Source organism: Dendronephthya gigantea, unplaced genomic scaffold, assembly GCF_004324835.1.
Source record: "Dendronephthya gigantea isolate DGI-Jeju-01 unplaced genomic scaffold, DenGig_1.0 000028F, whole genome shotgun sequence".
In the NCBI taxonomy this organism is placed as follows: domain Eukaryota; kingdom Metazoa; phylum Cnidaria; class Anthozoa; order Malacalcyonacea; family Nephtheidae; genus Dendronephthya; species Dendronephthya gigantea.
Genome location: NW_021163038.1, coordinates 883,756 through 896,074, shown reverse-complemented (window position 1 = coordinate 896,074; position 12,319 = coordinate 883,756). Strand labels below are relative to the sequence as shown.

Below are 12,319 nucleotides of genomic sequence, written 5' to 3'. Positions count from 1 at the left end.
GCTTTAAGAATGTTTTATCACCGTCTTCGAGGGGGAAAGTGAAACGTTTTCCTTGTTCTGGCTGAACAAGACGTCTGCGCAAATTTTCTATACATTGTTCTGTCGCCTTCGGGACCGCTTCCATTAGTTTCGACTGTTGAAGATCAGTGAAGGTTTTTTATTCCTCTTCTCATGAAAAGAGCGACGTTTGACCTAGACCTTAGCACTGTACAATAACTCTATAATTACAATGTGGGTGGGAACAATATGTCGGAACTGTTTACTTTTCCAACGAGCTGTATTTATTCCGACATAGACACCCAGGAAACATATATATTATTATATAATGATATTGTAAAGCTCATACTGTGTGTCTTTGAATATCTAAATGCCACAATTCTATTTGTGAACGCATTTTACAACACAAACAATATCTTCATCTTAAGATATTGGCCACTGTCAGAGCCCGGAAACACTGTTTACCATATATTAAAATAGGAATGTCGAAATACGTCATTGTTGGTAGCGCACAGCGAAAAACCCTTTTATTTACAATACAACATAAATACAATACAATACAATACAATATTCCTTACTTTCATATAGTTGTGGGGTGGATGTGCGTCAATCCTGACACCTGCATGCAGTTAGTACATGTGTCTTTCATCTCTGTGACTCAGGTTTGATTCCTGTAATATGCATGCAGTTGTCTGATTATAATTTCACCTCAGTCACATGTGAGAAAAATGCCTCAGTTTGACTCTATCAAACACAGTGGTTAGTACATGTGTCTTTCATCTCTGTGACTGAGGTTTGATTCCTGTAATATGCAGTTGTCTGATTGTAATTTCACCTCAGTCACATGTGAGAAGAGTGCTTCTAGTTTGACTCTACCAAACACAGTGGTTAGTACATGTGTCTTTCATCTCTGTGACTGAGGTTTGATTCCTGTAATATGCAGTTGTCTGATTGTAATTTCACCTCAGTCACATGTGAGAAGAGTGCTTCAAGTTTGACTCTACCAAACATATTTATTCTTTCGACATGATGAAGGTTGAATAAATCATTCAAGAACGTTCAATACAGAATGAAATATATGAGATCACTTTAGGATATACGAAAGCTCATGCGATTCAGGAAGTGTACAACCTCTGCATGATCTAACCACGTTAAACTAAGCAGAAAGTTATCAGCACAACAGTTATAGAAGACCAAATAAATGTACGAGAGTATATAACTACACGTTCAAACATGTACTAAATCTACAAGATGTGATCATGATTTTACTGGTAATTCAGAAGTGCACGACATCGATTTTTTGTTGACAATTTCTTTGACCCTCGATATAATATAGTCCATCAGTATTAATCATATAAATATACAGTATATGCCCAGTATAGTATTAATCGCGCCATTGAAATTGTTTCACTAATCCAGCATTCACATAGCACTGCATGGATACGGCTTTCAATAATTGGCGGAAATGTATTTAGTTGCACCAGGAAAATTCAGTCATATTTTATTTGACCACTGCATAATACCGCAAACATTTCGAGGTACATTATTTCTTACACCTGTTATATTTTTCGTTACATCAACCTAGCCTCAATGACAAAGATTTTTTTGCCGAAGGGCAGGAAAATATTTTCCGCCCAAAATTCCTTTTGCATTCTCGGCATATTTTCGTCGTTGTCAAGAACATTTGTTCCGATCATGAAAGCATTAACAATAACAAACAATCTTCGCCAAGATAAGACATATACGACACTTAACAATTTCATTCCAATGACGTTTGAAATTCCTCGTGGTTCTAAATCTAAAATCTTTTATAGTTTAAAAACAGCGTGGGTTTTTATGCACACCCTGAACAGGGTGTATCAATAAAAATGCCGGCGCGGTTCTGGGATATGAAATGCAATTTTTAGCTAAATAGAGTTTGAATTTTCGGTTCCGTTTAATTTCCGTTTAATTTCAGTAGAATTCCTAGCAAGAATCTTAAAAGCCGCTTGGGCGTTTTTGCTCAACAAACCGATGTATTGTATATAGTTACGTTCGCTTTCATTCGAACCTACATGTCGCTTAAAACGTCTTTGACTTATTGCATTTCTCTAAATAACTGCTAGTCTCCTACTGCGAATTTTCAAACTTGCAGCATCACTGTATAATTTACAGTGATTGAGATTATCACTTGATATATCCAAATATTTAGTGATCATTTTGATTGATTTTAAAATCAGAAGAAGATTGTTAAGCTTCTTGCATGAACATTATATATGTATTTGAAGACTTCTTCAACCTGATTCTTGTGAAACATGGAATCTTTAGACTAAGACTGTAATTAATGGTGATTTATAATTCTATTGTAACAGACCAGAATTGTAACAATTTACACTCATATTTTATTGCAATCATACTAACGATTAAACCCTGAGTGGTTCATCTGATATATATAGCTCAGTACACAGTGTCGATTGTTTCCCATCCCGGCAAAACGGCTCCACGGAATATTCAACCCAAGCATACCGATGTTTCATCTCAATTTTTCAGCGTTCTTCTAATTCCATATCAAAACTAATCCTTCACCATCAGCTGTCGCCACGCAGCAGTCAGAATGGGTTATGGCCATCGCATTTACACCTTTTTTGTGTTGCGTTGTTCTGTCGAGAAAGTTCATTATTTCTTTACATATAAGAGCAAATGCTATATCATGCACTCTATTTGTCTATAACTCTCTGCCAATCAGAAAAAACTTAGGGTTTCCTCCTGTAGTAACAATGGATCAATAAGAGATGATCCTTACTGCGCCTCTAGGAAGAACAGTTTAGAACTGATAGAGTTATCCAGTATAAATAAAGTTAGTTTAGTTTAGGTTTCTTCCTGTAGTAACACTGGGTCAATAAGAGATTATCCTTACTGGACCTTTAGGAAGAACACTTTAGAGCTATCCAGTATAAATAAGGTTTGTTTTGATTTCATACCTTAACTCTGGTGTACATTTTCGTGTCATTTTTGTCCATAAAGTTATTTTGTTGTCTTTTGATAGGCCAATGGTGGACCGCCCGTCCGAAGTTATGGCTATGTTCTAAAAGAAAGAAATCTTTGTAAGTAGCTATAATTCTTGTTTATGAACGTGCGTGATGACCTGGGCACGAGCTTGACAACTACCTGTATCTCTCGTCCGTTATTCGCTTCCAATACGTTGTCTACCATATTGGACTCCGTGTTCCACACGCTCACGAAATTCCCTGGGCTCGACAAGCTGATCATGTGATCCCCAGAGGGCGAATAACGCAACTTTAGCACCGGACCAAAAGGATCGTCCAAGACTATCGCGCATGTGCCAGTCCCAGTTTCCCAGATTCGGATGGTCTTGTCCTGAGACGCGCTTGCCAAAAAGCTGCCGTTTGGCGAAAATTTAATATCGTTGACGATCGAGAGATGTCCGCTCAATTTTTTCATATCTGAACCATTAATAAACGCGCCTGATCCGGGCTGAAACTTAAACAAACCAATACTTTTGTCTTCTGAACACGATGCCAAGAACTGACCGCTCGATGAGATGGAACAGGACAAAACTGGACCAGAATGAATTGCTGGAGGGGAGAACAGGAATAATTTATTACCTGGCATTGTCTGTCTGTTGTACAAAACACTTTGAGTATAGTTAAATCGTAACTAACTTCAAAATACACGATTTTGACTGGCGAATCAGTCACAAACTACTTTAAATCTCGCCATCTTTTGTAGTTACAACCGTCGTTTAATAAGTAGAGTATCTCTGGTTTGTTATATCAGTTCAAAACTTTGCGTATAGTATTTACTGAAGTTCATGTCTTCAAAATCATTTCAATTTTTGTTTTCATTTGTGGCAAATCTCGCGGTCAAACAAAGGTAAAATGTCGGTAAAGTTGTCTCAAGCATAATTAAAGTATATATCAGCAATGTGTTACTAACGAAATACTCGAAACTAATAATAGTAATCAGCTCAAATTATATGCTTCATGATAAATGCAAACTCAGTGGACAAGCCATAATTGAAAACAGTTTTTAGTTTTTAACCTTAATATTATCAATCCTTAACTTTGTTGTCTGAAAATTTACATATACATCAAACCAAGCCGTAATGTTTTTAATATTTTCTGCGCTGAATAAAGTTTTAACAAGATTTTTATATTTAATATCACGGGGTTTAATTGACGAGTTCTTGACGCCCCTTTGTGAAGCAAATTGAAAATTTCGTCATGGCTTTCTTTCAAGGTTTATACGCTGTAGAACTCAACAATGAGAATATATCTCATTTGATTTGAAAACTTGAAAAAATATATTGCTACTGCAAATCTGCGTCGTAATTTTGAGGACGTTCAACGCGCGTTCAATAGATTCACCCGATGAATTGAAATTTAAAAAATTTTCGGCATTAAGGATTAATTTAACCCGAACTCATAAAAGTCCTACAGGTATTAGGAATACTATAATTATATTTTTATTTAAAAGCAAAATATCAAATAACGCTGAATTATTTATCATGAAAAAGTTTTTAAGCCAAATACGAGTTCGAAGACACGAGCTAGTCTGTATATATCTCGATGTTTTACATTTTTAGTTAACGGCTAAATAAAGCCCGCCAACTTTGTTTTAACTTTCACGAAATGAAATAAAATGCAATTGACAAGTCGTTATGACCTAAATTTTGTCTCAAAGAGGAACTCATATAAATTATTGATGAAATTCCGCATTAACTTTAAAGTGTTTGTGTATACTTCAATGCAAATTTTGGCAACGCCAACAAACTTTGTGTTATTTACAACCAAAAAAACGAGAAACAAGCAGACGGTTCCGGCAGACGTTCGTATAATTTATGCTTTTTTTCTACTAAGCCGATTTAGTTGAATTGTAGACGGTGATTATGACAGATGTGAACTGATTTAAACGGTTTGAAGTCTATTTTATATTTTTTCTTTCACTATGGCGGGTCTTTTATTAGTTTGCGGTGTAAAATATAGTCGAATTATAAGGCTTAAGCAAGCAGTTAAGAAATTCGCAATATACTGCCACAGGGAATCCTGATGAAGGAGGGCTTAAACGTGTCCCGAACTCATTTAGATCTCATGTGTCCAATGTCGTTTGCAAAATTATTCCGTCTACTTCACTCGTTGCTGCTCTTACCTAGTCGTGAGGCTCGCCGTCCGCTCTCGTACAACCATAACACAACGGTCTTGTCTTTGGAGGAAGTCGCCAAGATATTTTCATAAAAACAACAGCTCGTTACCTCAGCTGCATGGCCCTGTAGAGATCGAATCAGTTCTCCTGAGGCAACGTTCCACAGAAGAACAGTTTTATCGGCACCACATGTTGCCAGAACTGTGCCATCGGGCGTGAACTCACAATGCAGCACCGAGCGACTATGCCCAGACAATATTTGTACAACTCGTCCTTCAAAAGTCCTGCTATCTGTCTGGCCCATGATGGATTTTGATCACTGAATACTCGCTAACGATAGCCAAATGAGTCATTGACCAATGCCACCTACATATATTCCTGTTCGCGCATATCAATTTTAAATCATAGCTGGCTTTTTTTTGCAAGCCTAATCTAATCTGTGTTGTGGTCAAACTCTTCTTTTGCAAAATCCTGACGGATCACGATGGAATATTACGAGCGATTTTTAAGCGGCCTTCATGGACAAATATACCCGAAGCTCAAGAGCTATTAATGCAAATTTTGACCGATTTATATTGGCTGTCGAAACACCTGTTTACTGAAGCATAATTTAGTTAGTTTGACCAATCATAAACGCCGGGCAAGTTCAACTAACAGACGATTTTCCCACCGCATTTATATGAAAACAACGCGCATGCGCATTATCGTATTGTTATTCCCAGCTGGTTGCCATTTGTTTTCATTCAAATAAGCAAACAAGTTGTATCAAAGTAACAAATTTTATTATTAAAATAACAAGTTACAAAGTTATCTTAAGCGGCTCACCGCTCATACGATCTAATTTTGTTGGATCCAATCTATTTTTGATATATATTTTATGCTCCTTTGTCATGTAATGTATATACTATGAAAACGGAGATCTAGTTCTACAAGTTTGCACGAGCAAAACTATATTAAAATGCCGAATTCTATTTTCTTTATTGACGGTTTATATCGCAAATCTTATTTTTAATTTCTAATTCTTCCACCAAACTCCAACACGCACTCCAAAGTACACCATGTGATCGTTAATACAGTTCTGTAAATTATTTATACCAGCGAAGCATTGTAGCCAAACCTTAGGGTTATTGCTGCATCCGAGATCTTCGTTGTGAGGCAATCCTTGACACTTTTTATACGAAGATGTTTTCGTCATCACGGCGTTGCCATAGTGAATCTCTTTACCATGGTGATAGGGTCCCCCGGTGTTGGCAATGCAAGGTGTGCCTGGGAGGAGCGTCTTGCAGGTGGGCAGGTGAACAACAGGATCTCGATAATGGGTGACTCTGAAGCTGATGGGTACCAGTTTATCGTGCTGCAAGGCGTATCGGTAATCACCCACCCTTGGCTGGCCAAATGTGTAGAGAAATATGTTGGCTTCCGGTTTTCGTTTTTCGTACGAAAGAACTGTACTTGCCAGGGATGCCAAAGCCCCGCCAAGGGAATGGCCGGTGACCCAGACTTTGTAATTGGGATACCTTCAAACGATAAGTTTCTCATAAGCCTACACGTTGTCTCCTATTGACCCAGTGTTACTATATACAGGAGGAAACCAAAACTGAACTATTTATACTGGATGTCTCTATCAGTTCTAAACTGTTCTTTCTAGAGGTCCAGTAAGGATCATCTCTTATTGATCCAGTGTTACTACAGCAGGAAACCTAAACTAAACTAACTTTATTTATACTGGATATCTCTATCAGTTCTTAACTAATCTATCTCACCTTCTTATCTGTCTGTAAACATCATACTTGAGTCTCTTCCAAATCGAAACAAACACGTCATTGAAATATTTTTGAACCTTTCCACCAGCCTGGAAACGTACTTTAGGGACGCTCAATATTTTCAATGCTTGTACAACGACTTGATTGGTGTGTTGGGAACCTCGAAACGAAACAGCGATTGCACGTTCGCTGTGAGATACAGCAATGAAGCCTGAGCATTTCGCATTTCCTTGGCAGCGTTCTGTGACTTGCCGTATAACCCGGAAACTCGATACCTAGATATTGAGTGACGCAGTAAAAACGAGCGTGAATCCTTATACTTAATAGCTCTATCAGTTCTAAACTGTTCTTCCTAGTGGTCCAGTAAGGATCATCTCTTATTGATCCAGTGTTACTACAGGAAGAAACCTAAACTAAACTAACTTTATTTATACCTGGATAGCTCTATCAGTTCTAAACTGTTCTTCCTAGAGGTCCAATAAGGATCATCTCTTATTGATCCAGTGTTACTACAGGAGGAAACCTAAACTAAACTAACTTTATTTATACTGGATAGCTCTATCAGTTCTAAACTGTTCTTCCTAGAGGTCCAGTAGATAATTGATCCAGCATTACTAGAGAAGGGAATCTGTTTTTTTATTTCTAGTTGTTGTGGTCTTGTGGTCGGTGGTATTTTAAAAGAGGAAGTTGCACGACACTGCTCACGATTAACTGCCAGGTCTGTTCTGCCGAGAAAGGAAGGTAACATGCTAGTTCTATATTTGTTTATATTTGATATCTCGATCATCTACTGCACCGTTTTCATCTATAATCATTGATGAATATCTGTTTTCAACAAACCCTTACCTCGGTTGCTCGTTGTACATAATTAGCGACGGTATCAGCGTACGCCAAGGCAGAAAGATACACCATCTTAAATGCCAAATCTCTCTGGTATGTCGCTGTCACGATTTTACTGCAAGCACTGGCACTAACAACGTTTTGAGTCCTCGAACATGGGTTGGCAAAAATCGCGCCGTGTGCATGACATTTTTTATCTCTCGGGCACCAACGACATGAACTACCAGACCAACTTTTGTGATTCGTACAGGAAACGCAACGAATTTTTGAAGAGCATCTCGCACCACCAAGTCTTATTCTAAATCTTCGGCCAAATAACGCGTCGGTTTGAGAAACAGAAAGAAGAACAAAAACGCATAAACAGTACTTTAAGATAGCCATGATGTCCACGACGGTTCGTGAATAGAATGATGATAATTTGAGTGTCGCACTTGTTTATCCCTGGTGAAGGAGGAAGTTCAGCTGAAACGCGTCTCAGCAGTTGATTAACATGCGCCCTGATGCGCCCTCATTTGACCTAAAGCCAAAAGCAACAAATCTCTTGAAATATCTTGATTGGGCCGTCTTTTTAAACTCTTATTTTGACAGCAATTTAGGAAAACGACAGCCGACATTGCCAGGCTGACGGATTGATTCTGCTTTGCTGGCTTTGCAAATATTTTGATGTTCATTAAGTCTTAGGAATAGTGAATCATGATTAAAATGTATAATTTTCAGTTTTCACAGCAGGTCAGAATACCTGGCTGGCTTAAAACATGTTAAGTAAATACATGACTGAGCAGTAGACTTTTTATTGAATAAGATTCATTGATATAATACATTGAACATTAATGTACAACTTCCCTACCGACTGTCCTTAAATAAGACCTGATTTCACTAAAGTTTTTCGCTTCAACATTTTTGGTGCCTGATGAGGTAATTTCAAGAATAGCGCTTCAAAATCTACACAATACTTGATTATTCTGAGACTGCAAAACAAGCTGTGGTTGGGTTATATTTTAGATATAGCTCTTATCAAAACTTCAATCCGAAGTAAGGAAGGCCTGAATGTTGGCTGGTAAGTATGCCGAGCGAAAAACGTTAGTGAAATTGTCTGTGACTGTAAGTCTATCTAAGTGAATTCCATCTTAGAATAATCATAATCTTTCCGAGCTTTCTTGTAATACAACACCATAACGACGATAGCAATCAACAACACCCCCGCTACACTAAGCAATACAATAGCAATAACCCCGGGACTGGAAGATTTACCACCCTTGGCATTGTTTGTGCTTCGTGATATCTCATTGTTGGCATCGTTCTGACTGTGAGGCTTATCATTAACTATAATTCCATTTTTCTTATCATTTTTCTCGTTCTTTCCATAATCTATCAATGTTTTATTACTTGTCACTTCTCTTCCGTCTTTCAACTCAATCACAAAATCAAGTCTTGTAGGACCGGCTCCAACCCTGACACTTCTCGAAACCGACTTTCCCGGAAAGCCAGGGAGGGAAACCGTTACTTCGTAAATTCCAGGATTAAGCAATCGCCAGTAGTCTCCTTGTTTAGCAGTTTTCACAACTTTTCGACCCTTCTCGACACTGACTTCAGCACCGGCGAGAAGCTTACCATTGAGGTCCCTAACTGTCCCGTAAATACCTGAATGCACCTATAGGAATATTAAGAAATCAAAATTCGCTGAATGTAATCTATCGACTCCCTCCAGCATGAGTTTACCACCCATAGATCCCGTGCTATTGCCTCTAGGACCAAAATGAAACTGAGTAAAAATTCTTGATTTTTATCTACGAGTAAAAGGCTAGACAGACAAGATAAACTTTCTTTCAACGGCCTGTGATACACAGACGAAGAACACATCAGATGAACAGCCTTCTCACAGCCTGTATTAACTCACCTTCTGTATAAATGCAAGGAGAGCTTCTTTGTTGTCGTTCCAGTACTTTTGAAGTTCCTTGGCGTAAGGAAACTTACAACAACTTAGTTCCAAAGTAATTTCAAAGCAATTACTATGAAAATAGTTGTAATCTTGCATCCCACCTTCCACGCTGTACCAATGGGCACCGTTGGTGATTCCTGGAAAGATAAGCGAAGATTCGTAGAAATGATGAAGAAAATGGAGACATGACGATGGCTGTTTGTAGCCATGGTGAGCAGATCACAAATTCCTACCGAGTTTGAATTTCTCGTTTGGAAATCCGCTGCAAGCTCGGCCAAGGTGCATTGTGGCGTGATTCATTGAGTAGGTCAGAGCAAGTTCTTTGAAAACATCGTCATCTGGTGTGGAACTGTCCCTTGAGTTCACAGGGTAATCATCAAGTGGGTAGTTTGCAACCAAAGATCCTCCATGAAGATTGGCTGAGAGTACGAATGGATTGGATTCTATCCATTTGATCAGCAACTTCGTCTCTTTCTCTGGAGGTAACTTCGTGTGACGAAAATGATCTGGAAAATTTCTGGAATAGATTTTGACACATAGGACATCAAATGAGGACCTATCTTTTGGTATTTGTTAAATGAAATAAGATCATGTGGTGTTCACGCTATTCCCTACCTGTTTAAGTCGACGTGGTCAGCATTTTGACGACCTTGAACTGTGGAGCAATCGCCCTCGAAAGCGGCCTCGTAACCGTCTGGGTTCATCGTAGGCATAATGTGTATTCGTGTTGTATCCACGAGTTTTGTTATCTCTTCATTCTTACCATAATTATCGCACAACAAAGCGATTAAATGCAACAACAACTCTCTTCCCACAACCTCGTTCCCGTGCATATTGCCAACATACTTAAATTCTGGTTCTGTTAATTCGTGTTTTCCTGGGTTGTCGGATATCTCAAAAACCCACAGCTTTCTTCCTTCAACGGATTCTCCAATGTCGTACAGCTTCGAAATATTCTTACAAGATTCGGAATACTCCTTGAGGACTTTCGTCAGGGCATCGTAATTGTGATGTTTGAACTCAACTGATGCATCGTTTAACGATGTGGTTGAAAAAATTGCTAACAGAATAGCAACAATTGTCTTCGAGATTCTCTTCATTGCCAAGAGTTGTCTAGAAAAGATCAGGAAATGAATAGTTCTGTTGAAAGAGACAGTGAAGTCTTAGTAAAGATCACTTTCCTTCATCGAAGAGGTTTTACGAAACACTGTTATTACACTATGCATGTTTGTTTTCATGGTCCATTACGTTTGGAGGAAACATTTGTAAACAGGAATGAATTTGCTCGTCGCTGATCCATAAAAAAGCGAAAGAATCCGGGGTTTTGAAACACATGTAGGCTAAGGCTTCATCAGGTTAAATCGAACTTGTAACTCAATTTTTCCCATCGCAATTGAGAATGTCACAAACTGACAATCCCGTCATCGCGAGATCTATCAACTATATGGGCTGATATAAGCCATACAGCATCAAATACAGTAGATATCGTGTGGAGATATCTATTAGTAATTTTGTATCTACGGTGTATAGTGCGGCGTTTGAAAGTGACAAAATAAACGATTTCATCGCTTTCTGTGTCTAAAGTAAAACGTCTTCAATGATCTACTAAAGTAATGCGATACGGCCCTTGGATATAGTATCGTTAGACCACTTTGTTTTGAAGCGATGAGTCATGTAAGATGCTTGTTTCAACCTTCAAATTATATTTTGTCTAACAAACATTAAGATAACATTATGCCCATCGCTTTCTCCTGAGACTAAGTACAGAAACAATAGCGTCTCATGGGAATATACTGAGAAAATATCCGTTTAAGCAAAACCCTTCACGGTATGTAAATAAATACAATATTGAATACAAACCTTCAAATCGAAGACAACTCACAGTGTATATTTCTACAGCCTTCGTTTAGTTTGAAATTTTAATCGATGCTTCACAATTTATTGTGTTAAATGTACCCTTCTCTTGATGATTCTGTTGCGGTGAATGAATTTTATATCGAAAGAAAGCTTGGAGACGTATTGATATACTTTATTAATGAACATCTGCCATTCGTAATCAAACCCGAATTTCCATATTCAAAATGAAGACGTCATGGTTCCTTCCTCACAGATTATAATTTCATCTCTGTGGGAGGTTTCGTCATCCTACGCAGAAAAGTCGAAATGCAATAAAAACACAGCATTCATGATATCAGGTAATTTTAGATCCGGAGAAAAAGAGTTTTAAAATTTTAACTCTAATTTACTCTCGTGTAATTTGTAAAACGGCGTTGCTTGGCCTCTGCGCATGCACAAAGCTGATGTGAGATTACTTCTTTAACAATTGCAACAAACTCCATCTTATTAAAAGCTGAATAAGAGAAACGTCTTTTGGTTGAATCCTTACGAAGTCGTTGCTACTTGCTACATTGACTTAGAATTGGCTTAATTTCAACAATGAGATTGGATGTAAATTCGATTCCCAGATTATTGTAGAAATTTCGGAGCTCAGGAGTAGGAGACTGGCGATTAGCGTGATTGACAATGCATCATGGGGCTGTTTTAGGTCGAACGTTTCCCTGCATGCATTGCGAAATGCGAACTCTGCTATCACCAGTCGTCCATGTCTGTTCTTTCTCTGTACAGTGCTCATGACCAC

At 38.2% G+C, this 12,319-nt stretch overlaps 3 protein-coding genes across 4 annotated transcripts; all 3 read right to left on the bottom strand.

Moving 5' to 3' along the window:
• Positions 1-1,242: 1,242 nt before the first annotated feature.
• Positions 1,243-5,669, bottom strand: LOC114523719 (vegetative incompatibility protein HET-E-1-like). Its single transcript, XM_028544735.1, has 4 exons — positions 5,146-5,669; positions 3,145-3,572; positions 2,958-3,061; positions 1,243-2,636 (listed from the first exon to the last, which is right to left on the bottom strand). Exons 1-4 carry the CDS (start codon positions 5,441-5,443, stop codon positions 2,534-2,536), a joined length of 933 nt encoding a protein of 310 aa, XP_028400536.1. The 5' UTR covers positions 5,444-5,669; the 3' UTR covers positions 1,243-2,533.
• Positions 5,670-6,092: 423 nt separating this feature from the next.
• LOC114523718 (lipase ZK262.3-like) lies at positions 6,093-8,215 on the bottom strand. Its single transcript, XM_028544734.1, has 3 exons — positions 7,749-8,215; positions 6,903-7,177; positions 6,093-6,656 (listed from the first exon to the last, which is right to left on the bottom strand). The coding sequence occupies exons 1-3, from the start codon at positions 8,121-8,123 to the stop codon at positions 6,155-6,157; spliced, it is 1,152 nt and encodes a 383-aa protein (XP_028400535.1). The 5' UTR covers positions 8,124-8,215; the 3' UTR covers positions 6,093-6,154.
• A 302-nt stretch (positions 8,216-8,517) lies between these two features.
• Positions 8,518-11,811, bottom strand: LOC114523717 (carboxypeptidase D-like). 2 transcript variants are annotated; one of them, XM_028544733.1, is made up of 5 exons: positions 11,564-11,811; positions 10,297-10,794; positions 9,915-10,198; positions 9,640-9,818; positions 8,518-9,393 (listed from the first exon to the last, which is right to left on the bottom strand). In XM_028544733.1, the coding sequence occupies exons 2-5, from the start codon at positions 10,779-10,781 to the stop codon at positions 8,854-8,856; spliced, it is 1,488 nt and encodes a 495-aa protein (XP_028400534.1). In that variant the 5' UTR covers positions 10,782-10,794; positions 11,564-11,811; the 3' UTR covers positions 8,518-8,853. The 2 variants fall into 2 exon arrangements, with proteins under 2 accessions (XP_028400534.1, XP_028400532.1); XM_028544731.1 differs by having other exon boundaries at positions 11,542-11,810.
• Between the last annotated feature and the right edge of the window lie 508 nt (positions 11,812-12,319).